The sequence below is a fragment of the Scyliorhinus torazame genome, chromosome 11, assembly GCF_047496885.1.
Source record: "Scyliorhinus torazame isolate Kashiwa2021f chromosome 11, sScyTor2.1, whole genome shotgun sequence".
Classification (NCBI taxonomy): domain Eukaryota; kingdom Metazoa; phylum Chordata; class Chondrichthyes; order Carcharhiniformes; family Scyliorhinidae; genus Scyliorhinus; species Scyliorhinus torazame.
The window spans coordinates 54,654,347-54,679,878 of NC_092717.1; the positions used below are offsets into that span (position 1 = coordinate 54,654,347).

The 25,532-nt window shown below is 44.4% G+C and overlaps 1 protein-coding gene across 6 annotated transcripts in view; it reads left to right on the forward strand.

Moving 5' to 3' along the window:
• Positions 1-25,532, forward strand: part of pdcd6ip (programmed cell death 6 interacting protein) — a 153,551-nt gene that overhangs the window by 103,281 nt on the left and 24,738 nt on the right. For all 6 annotated transcript variants that reach the window (XM_072467293.1, XM_072467294.1, XM_072467297.1 and 3 more), the window contains 3 exons: positions 9,332-9,501; positions 11,851-12,099; positions 24,949-25,083. In XM_072467293.1, the coding sequence (XP_072323394.1) occupies positions 9,332-9,501; positions 11,851-12,099; positions 24,949-25,083 (554 nt within the window). The remainder of the gene's footprint in view (positions 1-9,331; positions 9,502-11,850; positions 12,100-24,948; positions 25,084-25,532) is intronic.

Sequence of the window (25,532 nt, forward strand, 5' to 3'; positions counted from 1 at the left end):
TGCCACTGTGTGCAATTAGAAGGACCAAAATTATATGCAGCCACAATCTTTAACCTCACGGCCTAAGACATCTCTCGCTGTACAATGGCCAACAAGGGGACCAACCCTGGTACAATGAAGAGTGCAGGAGGGCACGCCAGGAGCAGCACCAGGCAACCTCGTAAAGCTACAATTACGAGACTAGCAGGCCAAACAGCGGAAACAACAATAAGCAGAGATAGGCGATCCCACAACCCAACGGAAATGTTCTGCGGTTTTGCCACATCCAGTACTGACTAGTGGTGGATAATTAAACAGCTAGCTAGGGAAGGAGACTCCACAAATATTCTTATCCTCCATGATGGAGGAGCCCAGCACATAGTGGGTAGCCCAGTGGGTAGCACTGTTGCTTCACAGTTCCAGGGTCCCAGGTTCGATTCCCGGCTTGGGTCAATGTCTGTGTGGAGCCTGCATGTTCTCCCCGTGTCTGCGTGGGTTTCCTCTGGGTGCTCCGGTTTCCTCCCACAAGTCCTGAAAGACGTGCTGTTAGATGAATTGGACATTCTGAATTCTCCCTCGGTGTACCCGAACAGGCACCAGAATGTGGCGACTAGGGGCTTTTCACAGTGTAAGCCTACTTGTGACAATAAAGATTATTATTATTATACCAAGCTGTTCCAGTACAGCTACCACATAGGAATCTACCTAGCAACGTGGAAAATTGCCCAGTTGCATCCTTCCACAAAAAGCAGGACATATCCAAACCAATTAGCGTCCCATTGGTCTACTCTCTTGATCATAGTAATGTAAGATATTGTCGACTGTGCAATCAAGTGGCATTTACTCAGCAATAACCTATTCACATGCTCAATTTGGGTTCAGCCAAGGCCACCCAGCTCCTGACTTCATTACAGCCTTGGTTCAAACATGGACAAAAGAGCTCAATGCCAGAGGTGTGGTGAGAGTGACTGTCCTTGACGAGGCAGCATTGCACTGCGTTAGATATTAAAGAGTCCTAGCAAAATTGGAGTCAGTGCGAATGAGGGGGAAAGCGCTACACTGGTTGGAGTCACACCAAGCACAGGGGAAGGTGATGGTAGTTATTGGACGTAAATAATTTCAGTCCCAGGATATCGCTTTTGGTTAGTGTTGGAGGTTTAAAAAAAATTGTTTTCCCCCTTTTTCTGCCTGGCTCACCTCTCAATACCATTAATCTTTTTCAGTCTTTTTTTAAATGTTTTTTATTGGATTTTTGGTGTGCAAAACAAATATAAACATGAACAAACAGTATGATAAACACGAGAGTCTATAAGGAGTAATACTAGAATTATTTACATCAAGATTGGTTTTAACTATTTACATAGATGCATTACAGTTTCTCCTCCCTTTTCTTTTATCCCTTGCAGTGTTTCGGATGGCGAATTTGATTTTCTCCAATTGGAGAAATTCCAATAGATCGGACAGCCAGTCTGCAGCTTTGGGTGGTGCTGCTGAGCAGGATTCTCCGACGGACAATCAGGGAGGCAAAGACCAGGGCATCTGCCCTCCTCCCCATGTAGAGATTGGCTGTCCTGATACCCCGAAGACTGCCACTCTTGGGCCTGACTTCACCCTCATCCCCACCACTTTGGATATTGCCTCATAAAAGGCTGTCCAGACCCCAGCAAGACCAGAACATGTGGGTGTGGTCGGCCCTTGGCACCATTCACATCTGTCCTCCACCTTCAGGAAGAACCGGCTCATTCAGGTCCTGGTTAAGTGGGCTCTGTGTATCACTTTTAGCTGCATTCGGCTTAGTCTTCAGCACGTGGAGTTGACCCTGTGCAGTGCTTCGCTCCAGGGCCCCCACCCTATTTCAATCCCCAAGCCCTCCTCCCACTTCTCCCTTGTCTCGTCCAGTTGGTTACTGGCCCCCTTAGCAGTTGTCCATACATGTCCCTGCAGTTCCCTTTCCCTAAGATGTCTGCGCCCAGCAGACTCTCTGGCAGTGACTTTATTCTGCTTTCTGTACATGATTTAAATCTCTGATTTTTACTTCTTGCTTATACTTTCTGATTTAGACTGCATATCTGTCGGAATCTTCTGTCTGGTTGAAGAGCACCGCTATTTTATTGTCCTGCGCAGGCAGGTATGATACCCGATAGATTGTACCCCATTAGATCAGATGCCTAATTTAAGCAAGTCCTCAACCAAAAGCCCACAAAAACCTTGTGGGCAACTGTCATAGTTACTGATGAAGGTTGTCCCTTCACTGCTAACTGCAAATTTCAAATCTATAGATTTTTCCTTCCCTCAAGTTGTTCAGACCACCTAGTTCAGACCTGGTCTCAAAAATCTGGGGTATATGCTTCTGAATTCTCCTGTCCGATGCCATATCTTTTACCTCTTGCTCCTCTTGGGTAATCATCCCAGCGACTTCATCTCGTGTACCCTTCTAACTTAGTCTTAAATTAATGATTTCTGGGTGGCACAGTGATTAGCATTGTAGTGGGTTTGATCCCGGTCCTGGGTCACTGTCCGTGTGGAGTTTGCACATTTTCCCTGTGTCTGCGTGAGTTTCACCGCCACAACCTAAAGATGAGCATGGTAGGTGGATTGACCACGCTAAATTGACCCTTAATTAGGAACAAAGAAATGGGGAATTATTTTTTAAAAATTAACGATTTCTAAAATTGTAGGTGTTACGAGTAATTGAAATTATCCTGATCCTAATGAGTGTGTTTTGCGCAATAGCCTTCTGCTATTAATCCTAAAATAGAAGTAAAAAATACTGTTGATGCTGAAAATCTGAAATAGAAACAGATAATGCAGAAAATACTCAGCAGGACAAGTGGCTTTTGGAGAAAAAACAGTAACATTTCAGGTCGATGATCTTTCATCAGACTTTACACAAGTTAGAAGCATTATAGGTTTTAAGATGGTAAAATTGGGAATGGTGGAAGAAGAATCAAAGGAAAAGACTGTAATAAAGCAGAAGATGAGGGGCATTGAATGGCAAAAGTGCATAGAGCCTAAGCGATTGGTAGTGGAAGAAGCAAAGAAACAAATGTTGTATCAAAGTGAGATGTAATTGACGGAATAAATAATAGCTGCCGCCTGAGAGCCAAGCAGGAGAAAAGCAAGATTGAGAACATGTGCCAGGAAAAGGAAGCAATATGACGCAGAAATTAGTTGTCTGACATTGTTGAGCTCCCATGTTGAGTCCAGAAGGCTACAAAGTGCCCAATCCAAAGTTTGGGGTGCTGTTCCTTGAGCTTGTCTTAAGCTTCATTGTTGCACTATTTTTGGCCAAGAACCCAGGACAGCGCGAGAGTAAGGTGGAGAATTAAAATGGTTGGCCACTGGAAGCTTGGTGTCATGCTTGCGGACTGGAGAGGTGTTCTGCAAAGCACTCATTCAACCTTCCAAACATAGAGCAGACTGCAGCTTGAGCAGTGAATTATAGGTTCTCGTAGTAATCAATGTTCCAACTGAAGTTGTTTTTTATTGGACCTTGCTTATCAGAAAAAAAGTTAAAATATTAGAACATAGAACAGTACAGCACAGAACAGGCCTTCAGCACTCGATGTTGTGCCGAGCTTTGTCCGAAACCAAGATCAAGCTATCCCACGCCCTGTCATTATGGTGTGCCCCATGTGCCTATCCAATAACCGCTTGAAAGTTCCTAAAGTGTCCGACTCCACTATCACAGCAGGCAGTCCATTCCACACCCGAACCTACCTCGGACATCCCTCCAATATCTCTCACCCTGAACCTTATAGTTATGCCCCCTTGTAACAGCTACATCCACCTGAGGAAATAGTCTCTGAACGTCCACTCTATCTATCCCCCTCATCATCTTATAAACATCTATTAAGCTGCCTCTCATCCTCCTCCGCTCCAAAGAGAAAAGCCCTAGCTCCCTCAACCTTTCCTCATAAGACCTACCCTCCAAACCAGGCAGCATCCTGGTAAATCTCCTTTGCACCCTTTCCAATGTTTCCACATCCTTCCTATAGTAAGGTGACCAGAACTGCACACAGTATTCCAAATGTGGGCTCACCAGGGTCATGTGCAGTTGCAGCATAACCCCACGGCTCTTAAACTCAAGCCCCCTGTTAATAAACGCTAACACACTATAAGCCTTCTTCACGGCTCTATCCATTTGATGGCAACCTCCAGAGATCTGTGGACATGAATCCCAAAATCTCTGTTCCTCCACATTCCTCAGAACCCTGCCATTGACCATGTAATCCGCATTCAAATTTTTCCTACCAAAATGAATCATCTCTCTCTAATCCGGGTTAAACTCCATCTGCCATTTTTCGGCCCAGCTCTATCATCCTATCAATGTCTCTTTGCAGCCTACAACAGCCCTCCACCCCATCCACTACTCCACCAATCTTGGTGTCATCAGCAAATTTACTGACCCACCCTTCAGCCCCCTCCTCCAAGTCATTGATAAAAATCACAAATAGTAGAGGACCCAGCACTGATCCCTGTGGTACACTGCTGGTAACTGGTCTCCAGTCTGAAAATTTTCCATCCACCACCACCCTCTGTCTTCTATGTGATAGTCAGTTACTTATCCAATTGGCCAAATGTCCCTCTATCCCACACCTCCTTACTTTCTTCATGGGCCGACCATGAGGAACCTTATCAAACGCCTTACTAAAATCCATGTATACGACATCAACTGCTCTACCTTCATCTACTCACTTAGTTACCTCCTCAAAGAATTCAATCAAATTTGTGAGGCAAGACCTACCCTTCACGAATCCGTGTTGACTATCCCGGATTAAGCTGCATCTTTCCAAATGGTCATTAATCCTATCCTTCAGGACCTTTTCCATTAACTTACCGACCACCGAAGTAAGACTTAACCGGCTTATAATTACCAGGGTCATTCCTATTCCCTTTCTTGAACAGAAATTATACCATGTAAGCTGAAATACTTTACATCGCTAAATTCAGAAATTGGGAAATGAAATTACTTTTTTTTAATAAGTAAAAACATATTTTTAAAAAATGAAACTTTGCCTACAGGGCCTCTTCACTGCCAAGCTTGCTTCACGAACCTCCCGTTCCCTGATCCTTCCCCTCCCTGATCCTTCCCCTCCCTGACCTTTCATCTTCAGATCTCTCCCTGTGCCCAAACCACTAACTTGCATCCTTTCCCCCTCCTTGATCCTCTGGCTTGCAGCACCTCCCTGTGCACAGCCTGCGACTTGCGGCCTCTCCCCATGCCTGACTCAGCCGTTGCTTCCTGACTTACCCTCTCGCCACTTTCCACTCCTGAATCTGCATGTTCCTGTTCCAAGATCATATCTGATCTGAAGCTGGGGTTATGAAAGTGAGAATCCCATTTATGATCCATGTATTTAAAATGCTCCCACTTGCTGTATTAATCTTTGAGGCGTTTACTGTGAGAGAGGGCTCAGATGAGTGGCGAGGCAGGAGCAGTCATTTACAAAAAACATGGATTTTATTGGCCCAAGCTCGGCATTTCTGCACCACCCAGGCTTGCACTTTCACAACCCTGGATCTCCTACATTAGATCGGATATGGATCTTAAATGGGAATATGGGTCCAGGAAAGAGAAGTGACAAGGGAGGTTCAGTGAGCGGGTAGATTGGGGAAAGGAAGAGGCCACAAGTTGGAGGGTCAGACATGTGGAGAGCTGCATGTTGGAGAACGATTGTCATCGAGGCTGCTCCAACATGGCGTCAATCGGATATGTGAGAAATGCAAAGCAGCGATAAACAGGGGCTTGCTGTATGCAAAATTAAAGTAGTACATGTAAATCACTGGTACAAACGTAAGGGATATTTGGGTCATGGATGATGCGGAGAGAGGTTGTAAAAGGGTAGGTGTTGCACCACCTGTGCATGGGAAGGCCTTACAGGAAAGGCCAGGAAATATACTCCAGACACAGCTTCCTCTCCTCCACTTTCTACTTCTGAAGACACTTCCTTCTGCGACTCATCAATCACCCCCAAAGCCTGTGTTCACAGATGCTGCCGTACCTGCTTAGTGTTCCAGCATTTTCTTTCAGGGTTCTTTTAAAAGTAGTATCTATAATCAACTGCAAACTGTAATTAACCACTAAATTGAGTTACTTTAAAGACGTAATTTGAGAATGGAAACTTAAAATTTTAATTTGTATGGCATCAAGCTAGTTAAACCAACAGATTCCCTCCTCAGGCACGTGATTTCTGTTGCTGTCCGCATTCAACTTTTCAATGCTAATCCATTATAATTTCCTTATCTACTGGAAGGAGCTAGGAGGGGGCATGAGAAGTCCTTGGCGGGTAGGATCAATGAAAACCCCAAGGCTTTTTACACTTCTGTGAGGAATAAAAGAATGACCAAGGTGAAGTTAGGGCCGGTCAAGGGCAGTAGTGGGAACGTGTGCATGGAGTCTGAAGATATAGGGGAGGCCCTAAATGAATACTTTTCTTCAGTGTTCACAAAGGAGAGGGGCCATGTTGTTGAGGAGGATAGTGCGATACAGGCTGGTAGGCTGGAGGAGGTAGATATTAGGAAGGAAGATGTGTTAGAAATTTTGAGAAGCCTGAGGATAGATAAGTCCCCTGGGCCTGATGGGATATATCCTAGAATCCTTTGGGAGGCTAGGGATGAGATTGCAGAGCCTTTTGCTTTGATCTTTGTCCTCACTGTCTACAGGAATAGTGCCAGAAGACTGGAGAGAGGCGAATGTTGTCCCCTTGTTCAAGAAAGGGAATAGGTATAACCCTGGCAATTATAGGCCGGTTAGTCTCACTTTGGTCATAGGTAAATTATTGGAAAGGGTCCTGAGGGATAGGATTTATGATCATTTGGAAAGAGACAGCTTAATCCAGGATAGGCAGCACGGATTTGTGAGGGGTAAGTCTTGCCTCACAAGTTTGATTGTGTTCTTTGAGGAGGTATCTAAGTACCTAGATGAAGGTAGAGCAGTTGATGTCATATACATGGATTTTAGTAAGGCGTTTGATGAGGTGCCCCTTGGTTGGATCATGCAGAAAGTAAGGAGGCATGGCATAGAGGGAAATTTGGCCGATTGGATTAGTAATTGGCTATCACATAGAAGACGAGAGGGTGGTGGGAGATGGTAAATTTTCATCCTGGAGCCCAGTCACCAGCGGTGTACCACAGGGATCAGTGCTGGGTCCTCTGCAATTTGTGATTTTTATCAATGGCTTGGATGATGGAGTTGAAGGTTAGGTTAGTAAATTTGCTGATGACACCAAGATTGGTGGAGTAGTGGATAATGTGGAGGGCTGTTGTAGGCTGCAAAGAGACATTGATAGGATGCAGAGCTGGGCTGAAAAGTGGCAGATGGAGTTTAACCCTGATAAGTGTGAGGTGATTCATTTTGGTCGGACAAATTTGAATGCGGCTTACAGGGTTAACGGCAAGGTTCTGAAGAATGTGGAGGAACAGAGAGATCTCGGAGTTCATGTCCATAGATCTCTGAAAGTTGCCACCCAAGTGGATAGAGCTGTGAAGAAAGCCTACAGTGTGATAGCATTTATTAACAGGGGGATTGAGTTTAAAAGCCGTGAGGTTATGCTGCAACTGTACCAGACCTTGGTTAGACCATACTTGGAGTATTGTGTGCAGTTCTGGAAGGATGTGGAAGCATTGGAAAGGGTGCAAAGGAGATTTACCAGGATGCTGCCTAGATTGGTGGGTGGGTCTTTTAGGAAAGGTTGAGGGAGCAAGAGCTTTTCTCATTGGAGAGAAGGAAGATGAGAGGTGACTTAATTGAGGTGCACACGAGAGGGTTAGATAGAGTGGATGTTCAGCGACTTTTTCCTCTGGTGGATGTAGCTGTTACAAGGGGGCATAACCAAAAGGTTCATGGTGGCAGATATAGGAGGGATGTCAGAGGTAGGTTCTTTACTCCGAGAGTGGTTGGGGCGTGGAAAGCACTCCCAGCTATGGTAGTGGAGTCGGACACTTTAGGAACTTTCAAGCGGTTATTGGATAGGCATATGGAGTGCACTAGAACCATTTGGCTTTTTGCTGCAATATGGCTTTTGTGGTGATTTCTTTCCCCTAGGTGTGAACCTTCATTTTGCCAGATTACTGACTTGACTTTCATTACCTCCATGATGATGGGAGTAGGTTGATTTGATCTTAGTTTCAGACTAGTTTGGCACAACATCGTGGGCCGAAGGGCCTGTGCTGTGCTGTACAGTTCTATGTTCAACTATCCATTAGAATAGTGCACAGTGTTTTGTACAGTGAATAGTTGGACACATATACTGTAAATCTCCTCCCTGACCTTAAATCGGACAGAAAATATATTAATTTATTTCTTTTAAATAAGTTACTTCATTTTTTTCCCTATTAAGGGGCAATTTAATGTGGCCATTTCACCTCCCCGGCACTTAAATTTGGGTTGTGGGGGTGAGACCCATGCAGACAAGGGGAGAATTTGCAAAATCCACACTGATTTATCAATTTCTGATGGCTGCTTCATTTTCTTTATTGATCAAACAGATAGCTACCTTCAGTGGTGATTTCCTTCTGTCTTTCATAATCCATTAATGTTCTTGCCTTCATTACTTCCTTTGTCTTCAGCTGGAACTTTATGTTCAAGATGTCATCCATGAACTTGATTTCTTTCTTGATGGAAAAAATACGTACTGCTTTGCGGTAACTATTTGTGCTGTAAAATTCATGTCCATCATAAGCTTGAGTGCTTCTGAAATGTCTGGAAAGCCTCTTCAGGCACTTGGCACTGCCTGATTAAGTAGAAACACTTTTGACAAGCAATCTTTCTCCATTGCAATCTTTGTCTCCACTTTATCAGTGCTCCATGGTCATTGAATTTCAAGACACTTCCCTCTTTTTGCCTCATCAGATCCTATAAGATTATTCTTTCCAATGTGTTGAAATTGGGTCTTTCGTATTGGTGACGACTTTGACTCATTGATTCCATGTTCTCAAAACCTAGTTTGACTCACCTAATCACTATTCCTTGATGCTCTGTGTTTGAAAATGTTTTTTGTCTACCTTCACTGTGGGCTTTGGTTCTTCACCTTAGTTTCTCAGCTGGAGAAAGAGGAAGCAGTTTTGGGGCGACCCAAACAACAAATTTTTACTACATTAAAGGAATAAGGGGCTGTTTAGCACAGGGCTAAATCGCTGGCTTTGAAAGCAGACCAAGGCAGGCCAGCAGCACGGTTCAATTCCCGGACCAGCCTCCCCGAACAGGCGCCGGAATGTGGCGACTAGGGGCTTTTCACAGTAACTTCATTTGAAGCCTACTTGTGACAATAAGCGATTTTCATTTCATTTCATAATGCTGAAAATTTGAAGTAACGATCTTGTGTTGTTTTTTTTACTTCCTTTTGGAAAGAGGGAGCTAATTTCAGAACTACTCTGGACCGAGCCGTCCAAGCAGATCAAGTGGTCAGAGAACGTTACGCTGCTCACAGAGAAGTAATTGCACTGCTCTGTAAACCTGAAGCGGAGTTGAATGCTGCAATACCATCTGGAAATCCTACCAAATCCCTTCAAGGCAGTGAGGTAAAATGAGGCCTGCTTGGAGCCTTCAATTATCTTGTTTTGAGAACAAAAAATATACCATGATCTGGAAGTGAGACTGTAGAATTGTGTAACCTGTTGCTGACCAATTTTTCCCCTTCCAATTCCTTGGGTAGGTAAAGCTTTGTAGGTGCTTACTGCTATTCCTGTGAGCATTCCTGTGAGGAGCTGGTTTAGCACTGGGCTAAAGTGCTGGCTTGTAATGCAGAACAATGCCAACAGCGCGGGTTCAATTCCCATACCATTCCCAGTCCAAAGACGTGCAGGTTAGGTGGATTGGCCATGATAAATTGCCCTTAGTGACCAAAAAGGTTAGGCATTATTGGGTTACGGGGATAGGGTGGAGGTGAGGGCTTGGGTGGGTCGGTGCAGACTCAATGGGCCAAATGGCCTCCTTCTGCACTATGTTCTTTGCTCATACCGGCCTCCCCGAACAGGCTCCGGAATGTCGCGACTATGGGCTTTTCACAGTACCTTCATTGAAGCCTACTTGTGACAATAAGCTATTCTTATTCTTCTTCTTATTATTATTAATTGACAGCTTCAGGAGGCTATTTAATTCTTGGATAACCACATCACTTAATGCTTAATGCATGAGATTCACACTGAAGTTTTGGCACTAATTTTAGAACCTCATTCTCTCTTTGGTTGATATGGACTACTTTACCACAGAACTCTATAGAATGGGATTAAAATGTATTTTTATCTAAATTGAGTTGTTGACAGCATGACAAAGGAAGCATTTAATTATCGACCTGTGGTTGCTTTGAGAACAGTCAGAGGCAACTTCAAAATGTGACATTAGAGCTGCATCTCAACCAAAATTGATGGGGATAACGGGTCCTTTTCCTGAAGGATAAAAGTGAACCATTTGGCTTTTTGCTGCAATATGGCTTTTGTGGTGATTTCTTTCCCCAATGATTTTATTTTGTCAGATTACTGACTTGACTTTCATTACCTCCATGGTGATATTTGAACTCTGAACCTCTTGGCTGCGAATCAACTAGTTAAATTACACGGTGCCCATTATTGCAGAATTGACCTTGCAGGGCAAAACCTTTACTCATTCAAAACCCACCCTCTTGCACAGACCTATAATTGGGCCATAAGTAGCCCATTGATTGGGCTATTGGATTGTCATTCCATCGTTGATTGCACCGTAACTGAAACGAACATTGTTCCTAGCTGAATTTTAAAGACTCAAATTTGGTTGCTGTGCAGATATGGTTTCCAGTTTCCAATCAATTTGTGTCGTTCACGGCCACCCACCCAATCATGAATTTGTTTCCCCACGTGAATCTGTTTGTGTATCCGATCACTGTTCGTGGCCCTGAAGGTTCATGCATTCACGGTTTAGCATTTCCAGTGCAAGAGACATTGCTTAACTTCAACTACACACAGATGTGTACATGCACCAATGGCTCTTACTTTATTAGACATGTTGGTGAATTAGCATGAGGAAGGTTAAGCTCTCATATTTCCCACGTAGAAAGTGTGCACTGCGCATGCAGCATCTATGTGTATGTGCAAGTTCACCGTTTCCGATTTTACTCTTCCCATTTCACAGGAATAGAACCCCTGCAAACAACGGGAGTTGACTATTTACAAATTTTTAAAACAACATTATGCTGTATTTTTGGTTTGGCTAACTTTGAATCTGTACCCTGTCATTATCCATTTTCTCTGCAAGTTGAATGTCTTAAAAGATGACCATGGTCATCGAACAGGTGACCATGAAACCATGTTGATTGTTGTAAAAACCCAACTGGTTCACTAATGTCCTTCAGGGAAGAAAATCTGCCGTCCTTCCCTGGTCTGGCCTACATGTGACTCCAGACCCACAGCAATGTGGTTGACTCTGAAATGGCCTCAGGGATGGACAATAAATGTGGCCCAGCCAGCGACGCCCACATCCCATGAACGAATTTTAAAAACATTAAGTCATTGAGGATTCTTTTTCCTGTACTTGAAACTCTTGGTTTAAAAATTTAAAAAAAAAAATAAATAAATATAAATTTAGAGTACCCAATTCATTTTTTCCAATTAAGGGGCAATTTGGCGCGGCCAATCCACCTGTCCTGCACATCTTTGGGTTGTGGGGCGAAATCCACGCATACATGGGCAGAATGTGCAAACTCCACACACTGACCCAGAGCCAGGATCGAACCTGGGACCTCGGCGCTGTGAGGCAGTAATGCTAACTACTGCACCACCGTGCTGCCCCTTACATGAAACTCTTGTGATGAAGCAATGTTGCTTTGTTTATAATAGCTTAAACATTTTGTATTATTTGAAATACTTTTGACAGTTGGTTTCTTTGATGTTTTTTAGGTTATTATGCTTCTGAAGACACTCCTTGCTTCTTTGAATGAAGTTAAGAAGGAGAGAGAAACTTTTGAGAATGATATCAAGTCAGTGCAGTTTGACATGTCGAGCAGGTTTCTGACCGCATTGGCTCAGGATGGTGCCATCAGTGAGGAAGCTATCTCGGTGACTGAACTTGATCGCTTATATGGAGGTCACACTGAGAGTGTGCAGCAAAATCTGAAAAAGCAAGAGGAGTTGCTTGCTAAAATTCAGGTATGCTATGGAATAGAATGCTGAGAATGGCTACAACGCACATAGGAGTGATTTGGCCTTTATAGCCTCTGCTGTTCTCTGCAAGAGCAATTTAGTTAATCCCATTTCTCAATACTTTTCCTGCAGCTGTAAAAAAAAAAAAACATTTCTTCAGATATTTTACCTTTTGAAAGCCACGATTGAAAGTGTTTCCACCACCCTTTTAGACGGTGCATTCCACAAAACATTAATGCTGACACAAAAATAATTAAAAGGGCTAATTGAGTGTTGGCCTTTACTTCTAGATGATTAGATTGGAAAGAGTAAGTGGTGGAAGCTAGCTATGTTATTACAGGATACTAGTTAGACACCACCTGTTATACTGCATTCAATTCTGAGTTCCATACCTTGGGAAGGATATATTAGTCTTTTGAGGGTGCAGTGCAGATTCCCCAGAATTTAATCTGGTTCCTTGTGGGTTACGAAATCAAGGTAGATGGATGAAATTAAGATGCAGTAAAGCCATTATTTAATTCATTGGCGGAACAGGTTAGATAGGATGACTGGCCAACCACTGTTCCTATTTAGAATAAATCTTGGCAAACTATTTAAGAACTTCAGTATAATCCTCCAAAATAAAATTCTATGTGGGCCAAATTTAGCGTACGTGAACTAAGTGACGGTAATTGTAGTCGTTCGGTACTGCCGAACTGGAATATTACCATTAAAGGAGGAATCGGATGGAATTCTCACATTCTGCCCTCAGTGGATTTTGTGGCGGCTGGGAGGGAATAATCTAGCGGGAGCTAAAAAACAGAAACCTGCCAATGTAGCAACAGGTTGCAATTCTCCCAATTGTGGGTCGGTTATCGCGCAGCCTGGTGAAATGTATGTCACTGCATTCATTTGCATCTCATTTAAACTGCTCTTTGCAGGAATCTCCCCATGCCTTCCAATCTTGTGTCAAGCCAGTGGGAAATCACGTCAGCCTCAAACAGTTTTGACAAAGATTGGCATGCACAAGATGCACTTTAGTTTGCTTCAGACCGCAACAAGAGTGCAACAGACAGCCTTCCTGTCATAGCGGTGCATCGCTCCTGTTGTGATAAAAGCTGCACTGCTGGGGCACAGAAGCTCCAGGACTCATGGACCTGCCACTTGGACTGACTCTTGAGAAGTGCTGCGCCAGGGGTTGTAGACGTGTAGGGGTCTTCTGCTCCTGGGGCCTGACATGGTTATCTGTATAGAGATACTATGCTGCAGGACTCCTACACCCTCCATTTGGACTGACAAACCTCTGTACGTAACAGTGCCTACAGCCTCCAGAATGGGTGGATGGAAGTCCATATGGGGCATGGGCACTTCACAGGTGATAGGTTGGAATGCCCACCATAACCACTATGAGATCCAGAATTATTGGAGAGGCTGGAGAAAAAACAGAAGTAAGATTGTTTCTGTGTGGTTGGGACATGGGGCCATGTGGGAGGACTGCAAAGCTGGGCTGTGGGGACACACAGTCACTTTGTGCTACTACAGTGGACACGATCCAGGTCAGTTAAAAAGGCAAGGGACCTCGGAGTCCAGGAAGTAGCTGAACGGCAATCATTTCCTTCAACGCTGTTAAAGGCACAGGCAGAACTTGCATGCTTCACATCAAAGTCTCAACATCGACAGAGTATAAGTTAGGAATGCAGCCTTGGAGAATGAAGGCAAGAGTGAAGGGCACACACCTGCATTATACCTCTCATTGTAGGCCACTGAATGCCATTCTTCAATCGCCAAACTGCTTCCACTCATTGACCATGACCAACTGAAAGGTCATTGGCATGTCACTGCAAAGAATGGCGCACTGAGCTACTTTTTTTCTACCTCGTTCACATCTTATCACCCCACAGGGGGCTCCAGATTTCACCCTTCTGGAATGCAATGTTGCTCACCTCAGGGTGTGTGCTGCGTTTCTGGCTTAAGGCTGCATCAGGCACCATGCAAGCAGGGCACCCAAAGCTGTGGAGCCTGACAATCTTGATAGATTTCTCAACCAGAGCTTCCTATTCTGCATCATTTAACCTATGTTGTCTCTGTTTCAATTTGGAGAGATGGCAAAAGGACTGATGGATCCAGGGATCAATGCTGCGTTTCTCAGCGTCTTTATTCAATGGAGAAAGTTATGGGAGTGACGTCACTGTGAGCATCTCCAGCATGGGGCTGGGGAACTTGGCCAATGGGAGCCAGAACACGAGCAAGAGGGTGAGGAGGAGAGATCCAGAAAGCAGAGGTGACTCGCCACCCTGACGGCTTTACAGTTGAAGAGTAACATACTTAGAAATGAATAAGGCAGTGCGGCCATGCCAGCGATGTCCCAAGGCCTTGAACATCACATCTGCTGCGTGGGGTTGGAGGCTTTCCCCTGCCGGTGTTTTTTTTGTTCATTCAGGGGATGTGGCCGTTGTCAGCTGGACCAGCATTTATTGGCTATCCCTAATTACCCTTGAACTGAGTGGCTTGCTAGGCCATTTCCGAGGGCATTTAAGAGTCAACTGCGTTGCTGTGGATCTGGACTCGCATGTAGGCCAGACCAGGTGAGGATGGTAGATTTCCTTCCCTCATTAGTGAACCAGATGGGTTGATATGACCATTGACTATGGTTTCATGGTCATCATGAAACTTTTCATTCCAGACTTGTATTGAATTCAAATTTCACCATCTGCCATGGTGGGATATTTACCGAGGTCGCCATGTATTACCCTGGGTCTCTGGTTTCTTGCTCAATGGCCTCTGCTGCTGAAGAGGATTGGCAGAGTGGATTGTGATTGGCTGCACCTCTTTGGAGTGTCCTGAGAGGAGATCACTGGGGTGTCCGATTGATGGTCATCTTTCCTGTGGGTGTCAGAGCACCATAAGAACAAAGAACAAAGAAATATTACAGCACAGGAACAGGCCCTTCGGCCCTCCAAGCCTGTGCCGATCCAGATCCTCTATCTAAAACTTGCCCATTTTCGAAGGATCTGTATCCCTCTGCTCCCTGCCCATTCATGTATTTGTCTAGATACATCTTAAATGACACTATCGTGCCCGCCTCTACCGTCTCCGCTGGCAATGCATTCCAGGCACCCACCACCCTCTGCATAAAGAACTTTCCATGCATATCTCCCTTTAACCTTTCCCCTCTCACCTTGAACTCATGACCCCTAGTAATTGAGTCCCCCACTCTGGGGGAAAAAGCTTCTTGCTATCCACCCTGTCTATACCTCTCATGATTTTGTAGACCTCAATGAGGTCCCCCCTCAACCTCCGTCTTTCTAATGAAAATAATCCTAATCTACTCAACCTCTCTTCATAGCTAGCACCCTCCATACCAGGCAACATCCTGGTGAACCTCCTCTGCACCTTCTCCAAAGCATCCACATCCTTTTGGTAATGTGGCGACCAGAACTGTATGCAGTATTCCAAATGTGGCCGAACCAAAGTCTTGTACAACTGTAACATGACCTGCCAACTCTTGTACTTTCCTTCCAATGAAGGAAAGCATGCTGTATGCCTTCTTGACCACTCTATTGACCTGCGCAGCCACCTTCAGGGTACAATGGACCTGAACACCCAGATCTCTCTGTACATCAATTTTTCCCAGGGCTTTTTCATTTACTTTATAGTCCGCTCTTGAATTATATCTTCCAAAATGCATCACCTCGCATTTGCCCGGATTGCACTCCATCTGCCATTTCTCCACCCAACTCTCCAATCTATCTATATTCTGCTGTATTCTCTGACAGTCCCTTCACTATCTGCTACTTCACCAATCTTCGTGTCATCTGCAAACTTGCTAATCAGACCACCTATACCTTCCTCCAGATCATTTATGTATATCACAAACAACAGTGGTCCCAGCACGGATCCCTGTGGAACACCACTGGTCACAGTTCTCCATTTTGAGAAACTCCCTTCCACTACTACTCTCTGTCTCCTGTTGTCCAGCCAGTTCTTTATCCATCTAGCTAGTACACCCTGGACCCCATGAGACTTCACTTTCTCCATCAGCCTACCATGGGGAACCTTATCAAATGCCTTACTGAAGTCCATGTATATGACATCTACAGCCCTTCCCTCATCAATCAACTTTGTCACTTCCTCAAAGAATCCTATTAAGTTGGGAAGCCACGACCTTCCCTGCACAAAACCATGGTGCCTATCACTGATACGCCCATTTTCTTCCAAATGGGAATAGATTTGATCCCTCGGTATCTTCTCCAGCAGCTTCCCTACCACTGATGTCAGGCTCACCGGTCTATAATTATCTGAATTATCCCTGCTACCCTTATTAAACAAGGGGACAACATTAGCAGTCCTCCGGTATCTCACCCATGTTCAAGGATGCTGCAAAGATATCTGTTAAGGCCCCAGCTATTTCCCCCCTCACTTCCCGCAGTAACCTGGGATAGATCCCATCCGGTCCTGGGGACTTGTCCACCTTAATGCCTTTTAGAATACCCAACACATCCTCCCTCCTTATGCCGACTTGACCTAGAGTAATCAAACATCTATCCCTTACCTCAACATCCGTCATGTCCCTCTCCTAGGTGAATACCGATGCAAAGTACTCGTTAAGAATCTCATTCATTTTCTCTGACTCCGCGCATAACTTTCCTCCTTTGTCCTTGAGTGGGCTAACCCTTTCTCTAGTTACCCTCTTGCTCCTTAAATATGAATAAAAGGCTTTGGGATTTTCCTTAACCCTGTTTGCAAAAGATATTTCATGACCCCTTTTAGCCCTCTTGAGTCCTTGTTTCAGATTGGTCCTACATTCCCGATATTCTTCCAAAGCTTTGTCTGTCTTCATTCGCCTAGACCTTATGTACGTTTCCTTTTTCATCTTAGCTAATCTTACAATTTCACCTGTCATCCATGGTTCCCTAATCTTGCCATTTCTATCCCTTTTTCCATGGCCTGACTCTGGGAGATGGGAGGCCTGGAGTGAGGCCAAGGTGCCTCCACCTATGTTGCATACACACACCAGGTTGTGTGGCCATGGAGGGCATGGCCGAGCACAAATCTGAATAGGCCTGCTGACCAGAAGCTCCATGGTGGACACCTACCTTCCTTCAGTGACCTTGAGGCACCCGCATGTCGGTGCCACAACATCAGACAGAATGCTCCTCCATCAATCTCTCTTTAGACTGCTGAGTGACTCATGAACCTCTGCCTGATCGTCTGCCACCTGTCATTGCATCTCTTCGATTGAGCTGGCAGCTGAATCCAGAGGCTCATCATCTGACTGGGACTGAGTGGGTGGCTGCTCTTCAGCCTTCAAGAGTGTTGGAGACCCAGGGCTGTCCCTGCCTCAGTCTATTGTGGAGACATGTCAGTGAGGTGTTGTCCCGGGTCTAATCTAGAGCTGCGCCCCACTGAGGTGTGTGTCTCTGCGCTGGTGGCGGATGAGGGAGAAAGCTGTGATGGATCTTTGTGAACCATCTTGCCCCCTGATGTGCTATGAGGGCTCAGACAGCTGAGCTGCCTGGATGACCTCGATCTGCTGATGCCTAGAACATTTTTTTTTAAAAAATGGATGAGCTGAAGCCTTTTCTGAGTGTTTGACTCGGTGATTGTCAGGATGTGATGGATCTGTGATTTGTTTTTTCCTAGGTTATTGACAGAAGCCCCTCTCCCCTCCCCCACAGGAACAATTACTGTCCTTCTTATCAAGCTCTGCTGTACCTTCCTCAAATTTGGTGAGGGCAATGATCTCTGCCATCCATCCCCAGATCTTGGCTCGCTGACTATTATTGGGTGCCAACTTAGCCTGTTTGAAGACAAACGAAAGGCATGTGATCAGAGGGGACAAAAGAAAGGCATGTGATCAGAGGGGATGGAGCAGAGATTGGGTGAGATGAGTGTTCCCTGTATGTGGTGAACCGTCCCCCAGAAAGGCCAGAGGATGGAGTGTGAGCAGTACGATATATGGGACTGTGGTGATGTGAAAGTCTCCATGAAAAGAGTGTTGATAGGTGTCTCTTGCTAATGGATGTGAGAGATACATGGAGAGTAGCCGTTTCAGTTCATGATGCCATGGTGAGAGTTTGATACTGGAGGGATTTGAGATGACTTATTTTGGCAGAGAAGATGAGATCATTCATCCTCTTCTCCTACTGATTTTTGCTTCTGGCACGGGTACCAGCTGCACAGACCTGCATGGAAGCCTCCCAGGCCGGAGACATAACATGCTTCTTGGAGCTATCCTGGGGTAGAGAACATGCCTTTGTCCCCAGACTCGCCGGATCCAGGATTTGGTGGCTGACGCGGGATGCTGCCTCTGCCTTCAGATTGGTAACTTTTTGTTTCTGGCTGGACGACTTCTTTTGCAGAAACCTGATGACAGGTGGAAAGTGATATGAGTACATTGGGCTGGAGTATGGCGCGTGGATCTTGAACATGCCATCTGACAGCAGGAGGACAAATCAGCTCCTAACCCACAAGGCGATTTGGCCTGATAATCCCGTACCAGCCTCCCCGAACAGGCGCCGGAATGTGGCGACTAGGGTTTTTTCACAGTAACTTCAGTGAAGCCTACTCGTGACAAGCGATTTTCATTTCATTTCATTTTCATTTCATTTCATAATGAATGTGCATAATTAATGAGCCTCCAAGCATATTGGGTGCAGGTACGGCTGTGCTAGAACTGCCCACCGCCGTACCTAGAGCAGAAAATGGAGAATTCCGCCCATCGTATCTATGCGATTCGTCTTGCACTCATCAGAACATCTTGCAAGAAATTACCAAACAGTGTCAGGTAGACAGTAATATATACTGCATGAGTGGAGTGTGCTGATAGGTTGGCAAGTAGACTCATGCCATGGAGAATGCAGTATGGAGGAGTTAACCTGCGAGCTTTGTTCAAATTCAAACTGAGCAGACTGATTCTGGCCAAGGAATTCCTTGGGGAATGAAGCAGGGAATTACTGTTTCCTTTGCCTTTGTTCAGACGAAAGAAATGCAATGTGCACATGTTTCTTTCTGAAAAGGACAGTGTCCTAATGTGTGGCTTCTGGCATGCTGTGGAGCGGGAGGGGTCATATGAACTGTCCATCAAATATTTGGTGAATAATTTGATTGTGTATTTGGCACAATCTGATTATTCATTTAGCACAATCAGATTATTCATGGTTCTGAAGCAGGGTTTCTGTTTCTCTCTCCACAGATGCTGCCAGACCTGCTGAGTTTTTCCAGCACTTTCTGTTTTTATTTCTGTAACTTGTAGCCTGCTTAAGAATGAGTTGCACAGAGGAAGACATTGATAGTTATTACACCCTTGCCACCCTGTTACTCTGTTCATGGAAAAACTGGGGTCTGACTTGTGCAATGTGTTGCAGAATGAAAGCCAAAACTGGAGCAAAAAAGTAGAATTTTTTTAAATTTGTGTTTTTGAACTTGGACATAATCAGCATATTTATATTTTTGTCACTTGGGGCATTTTAAAAATGATTGTAATGTAGTTAGATAGTACACGGAGTTGGTAAGTGGCAGATTTAATTTTTCTTTAAATTCATTTGGGGGATGTTGGCATCACTGGCTAGGCTAGCATTTATCACCCATCCCTAAATGCCCTTGAGAAGATGTGGTGCAGGCCAGTATGTTCTATGCTCTATGTTGAATTGCCGTTTTGACGTTGACGGGGAGATATCAAACCGAAGTTAGGTAGTTGTCCATACTGAGGTGAGGAAAATTGGGAATATTATCTGGGAAGCTCTTAATCTTGTGGGCGCTGGTGTAAAACTTTGTCAGCAGAGAGTGGAGGATACGCCACCTAGGATTGTGCAGGAAGAAAGAAGTAGTTAACTCAGAAATGAAAAATGGATTTATTAGCTTTATTAAATTTATGTACAAGTCTCTTACTATTTGCATCTTAGTTGTCATTCAAGTGGAATATTGAATCAAATAATTTGAACTGCTAAATTATGTCTACATTAGACATGTTAACAAAAGTAATCTTAAATTTTGGAATTCTCAGAACAGTGGAGACTGAATCATCGAATATATGAAATGCTGGGTTGGACAGATTTTTGATCTGGAAGGGAATCAAAGGGTTTGGGGAACAGGGGGTGATTGGTCGGCGTGAGCAGCCGGGAAAGTGCAGCTGCTACTACAATCAGACTAGCCATAATCTTATTGAGTGAGAAAGCAGACTTGCGAGAGGCTGAATGGCCCACTCCACCTACTATGTTGGTATGTGTGTAATTATTTTGAGAGGATGGTTCCTTCAGTGTCCCTAATTTTTTAAGACAATAATGGCAGGCATTATGGGCTTAGATAAACATCCTTTCGTGTCTTGTCTATTTAAGAATAAGTGTCATTTGGTGCTGCGCTTGCCTTAGTCTGAAGATCATGCTTTATCCCACTCTAGGTCTTTTGCATGTAATCTCGGGTGATACATGAGTGCAATACTAATGAAAGTGCTAGATTGTGAATTTTAAAAAAAAATTTGGATGAGCTGATAAATTTGAACATCCTCAATTTGTTCAGATGATGTAAAAGATCTTGTGGAATGATTCAAATAAAAGTTGGGAAAGCTCCCAGAACCCTGACAAACATTCATTCCTCAAATGCTACTCTCAAAAAATCTAACTCGTTCTTCATCCCATTGTTATTGGCCTGTATCTCAGAAAGTAGTTGCTTGTTTGTAAAGTATAGCTTTGAATTGTACAAATAAAAGTTCTTTCTCAAACAATGATTAAATCAAGAAAACTGGTTTGGAGACGTAATTACATAATAAAGGAACAACCTCTGCCTGTAAATACAACTTCCATTTTCTACCATGTTTCTGTTACTTTTAACACTTCTGACTCAGCTTCCGCAAACTAATTTTACCATGCCATTATGGTCTGAAGCAAAAATGTTAAAACTGTAAACCGGACTTACAAAGATATGTTGCAGTGAAGTAGTCCTTTGTTCTTGCTTTGTTTAAAAAAAAAAATCGACAATACATTGTAATTACAAGAATTAACAGCTAACATAAAGAATCCAAAAGCCTTCCAGAGGCATATAAATAATCAAGAGTGGGTCAAAGGAGTGGATCAACCTGAAAAGGGGTTTGCACATGGAGGCAGGGGACATGACTGAGGTACTCAATGGCATTTCGCACCTGTCTTTATCAAGAAAGAAGATACTGCCCAAGTCATGGTGAAAGTCGAGGTAGGTCAGGTACTTGATGGGTCTAAAGCGGAGGTATTAGCTAGACTCTCTGTACTTAAAGTTGATAAGTCACCAGGACCAGATGAGACGCATCTAGGGGAGGTTAGGGTGGAGGTTGAGGAGGCATTGGTTGCTTTTCGATCCTCGTTGGATGCGGAGGTGGTGCCAGAGGGTGGGAGAATTGTACTCTTGTTGAAGAAGGGGTGTAAGGATGAACCTGACAACTGCAAAGCAGTCAGTTTGGAAGTTTGTAGAGAAGATAATTTGGGATCACGTTAATAGTAACGAGGACAGATGTGGTTGAATTAAGGAAAATTAGCATAGATTTTTTAAAGGGAAAATCGTATTTAACCAGCTTGTTTGAATTATTTGAGGTAGCAGAGAAGATGGAAGAGAGTAGTATGGTTGATCTGATGTACATGAATCTCCAAAAGGCATTTCATAAAATGCTGCGCAACAGACTTGTCAGCGACTTATAGCTTATGAAGGGGACAGTGGCGATATGAATGTGGGGTTAGATGAGTGACAGGAAATGGAGAGTGTGGTGAGCAGTTGTTTTTTTGGACTGGAGAAAGATTTATGGCGGTGTTCTCCAGGAATGTCCAGGGATCAGGGGTGAGCTGGCAAGGTGGATACAGAACTGGCTAGTTCATAGAAGGCAGAGAGTAGCAATGGAAGGATGCTTTTCTAATTGGAGGGCTGTGACCAGTGGTGTTCCGCAGGGATCGGTGCTGGGACCTTTGCTGTTTGTAGTATATATAAATGATTTGGAGGAAAATGTAACTGGTCTGATTAGTAAGTTTGCAGACGACACAAAGGTTGGTGGAATTGCGGATAGCGATGAGGACTGTCAGAGGATACAGCAGGATTTAGGTTGTTTGGAGACTTGGGCGGAGAGATGGCAGATGGAGTTTAATCCGGACAAATGTGAGGTAATGCATTTTGGAAGGTCTAATGCAGGTAGGGAATATACAGTGAATGGTAAAATCCTCCAGAGTATTGAAAGTCAGAGATCTAGGAGTACAGGTCCACAGGTCACTGAAAGGGGCAACACAGGTGGAGAAGGTAGTCAAGAAGGCATACGGCATGCTTGCCTTCATTGGCCGGGGCATTGAGTATAAGAATTGGCAAGTCATGTTGCAGCTGTTTCGAACCTTAGTTAGGCCACACTTGGAGTATAGTGTTCAATTCTGGTCGCCACACTACCAGAAGGATGTGGAGGCTTTAGAGAGGGTGCAGAAGAGATTTACCAGAATGTTGCCTGGTATGGAGGGCATTAGCTATGAGGAGCGGTTGAATAAACTCGGTTTGTTCTGACTGGAACGACGGAGGTTGAGGGGCGACCTGATAGAGGTCTACAAAATTATGAGGGGCATAGACAGAGTGGATAGTCAGAGGCTTTTCCCCAGGGTAGAGGGGTCAATTACTAGGGGGCATAGGTTTAAGGTGAGAGGGGCAAGGTTTAGAGTAGATGTACGAGGCAAGTTTTTTACACAGGGTAGTGGGTGCCTGGAACTCGCTACCGGAGGAGGTGGTTAAAGCAGGGACGATAGTGACATTTAAGGGGCATCTTGACAAATACATGAATAGGATGGGAATAGAGGGATACGGACCCAGGAAGTGTAGAAGATTGTAGTTTAGTCGGGCAGCATGGTTGGCACGGGCTTGGAGGGCCGAAGGGCCTGTTCCTGTGCTGTACATTTCTTTGTTCTTTGTTGAATGACTGCTGGACCCCCTACTTTTTTGTGATATGGGATTATAGCCTAGACTTTGGTGTATTCAGTGCCGTTTCAGAGCTTGCAGATGATGCAAGAACTGGAAGTTGTGACCTGCGAGGGGAGGTAGTTCAGAAGGATATGGACAGCTTGGTGGAAAGGGCAGGCAAGTGGTGAATGGGGTTTGGTGCCAAGACAATATAAATGGGGATGGTGTGTGGGACCATAGGGACCTTTAGGTATATGTTCACAGGTAATTGAGAGTGGCAGGACAGGCTGCGAGCGTGGTTAAAAGAGTACCTGGGAACTTGAGCTATATGGGTGGGACGTGGAATGCCAGAACAATGCAGTTACGATAATCCTTTATAAAACAGTGGCCTTGCTAGAGTTTTGCACGCATTTATGGGCACTGCACTTTGGGAAGGATGTGGATGTGTTGGAGATGGCACAGAAAAGACTCGTGAGAATGGTTCAAGGAAAATAAATTTCAGTTGCATTTCGAGAATTTGGGATTCTTTCTTGGAGAGGAGGAGGTTGGGAGTAGATTTAATGGTGGTGTTCAAAGCCTTAGAGTGCTGTGGATGAGGAGAACCTCTTTGTCTTGCTGGAGGGATTGAGAACTGGAGGACAGAGTTTAAGGTGATTGGCAAAAAATGCAATATGACGCAAGGACATTTTTTTTAATGCTATGAGAGGTTAGGGTCAGGAATGTACTGCTTTTGAGAGTGGTGGAGGCAGATTGAATTGTGGACGTCAAAAGAGAATTGGATCATTATCTAAAGAGAAATAACTTGCAGCCTACAGGGAACAGGCAACAGAGTGGCATTAGGTCATCTGTTCTTGCAGATGGCCAGTGCAGATGTGACTGGCTGAAAGGCACCCTTCTGTGCTGTAACCATTCTATGATTCTGTAAAGGTCTGAAATAAAGATGAGCACACGGCTTGTGAGATAGCATCCAAAAGACAGTGACAAGTTAAAAGTTTGGAGCTTTGTTCCGATTGAAATAGAAATGCTTGAGAGAATGAGGACAGTAGTGTTAGTACAGGTACAGTATCTCAAATCTGGCTGTCTGAAAATCGGCATTTTTTAAAGCTCCTGTCACCTGACTCTGCTTCCTCACCATCTTTGGTTTAACCGTATGGCTGGGAAGTTCCTTCGAGCTACTCCCACTCCAGCACCAACGCTTCATTGAAGTCCCATGGGAACCTCATTTATGTGCATAAATAAAGCTTCTGCCACATTCTGGCAGTATATCTATTAATAATCTAATCTTTATTAGTGCCGCAAGTAGGCTCACATTAACTGCAATGAAGTTACTTTGAAAGTCCCTTAGTTGCCACACTCCGGCGCCTGTTCGGGTACACTGAAGGAGAATTCCAATTCACAACACGCATGTCTTTCGGGACTTATGGGAGGAAATCATGGGCAGCTCCCCCCCCCCCCCTTGAGTGCTGACTGGTGGTGATTTAGCCTGTGATTCACCGCACCTCCGGTGAGGAGCAAGGTTGGAGAAGGCGGGCCCTCCATGAATAACCTCAGCCAGTATTGCACCTGTGATGTTAGCGTCTCTCCGCATCATGAACCAGCTGTCCAACCAATTGAGCTAACCGACCCCCATGATTGTTAATAACAAATACGTTAAATCGTAAGTACCATGGGATCAGCTTCCTCTTATTTCCCAGAGCTTCACACTGAACAGTTTATTTTGTGCACTTGTTTCAGAAATAAGCCAAGTAGAAGCAAATAATGGTTACATTACTCCTAGTTGTGAATTACCTTTTACTAAAGAAACATTAGTTCCATGAGTGACATTAGCAGCTGAATTACTGTTAAAAATATGTATTCTGACGTTGCTTAGCTCATGAATTGCTTGTTGATCATGTCTCTTTTTTGCCATGTTTTAAGTGGGTTGGCATACTCTTATTGACATGAGTTTGGAACAATTAATTAACATCTTGCATCTGTTCTCTCTAGGCTGCTCATGAGGAATTTTCAAAGTCAACACAGTCAAACACAGATGCTAATCAGAGGGAAGAAATGCTTAAGAAGTTAGCAGCAGGACATGATCAGTTTGTTGAACTTGTTGCTAACTTGAACGAAGGAACAAAAGTAAGTTTTATTCAGTTAGTCCCTGAAAAAAATTTAGTGTATTCATCATTGTATCATATGTTAATCAAATATCAACAGAGTGAACTGTTTGTAGTTTTAATTTAGACCCGTTTTGAATTTACACAACATTTTAAAGCTTGGGCAGCACGGTGGCACAGTGACGAACACTGCTGCCTCGCAGCACCAGAGACCTGGTTTCAATTCCGGGCTTGGGTCACTGTCTGTGTGGAGCTTGCACTTTCTCCCTGTGCCTGCATAGGTTTCCTCCGCGTGCTCCTTTTTCCTCCCACAGTCCAAAGATGTGCAGGTTAGGTGGATTGGTTATGCTAAATTGCCCCTTGGTGTCCAAAAAAGATGTGTAGGTTAGATTAAGGAGTTTAATGGGACAGGGCGGGGAGCGAGGTTGGGTGAAGTACTCTTTCAGAGGGTCGGTACAGACTCGATGGGTC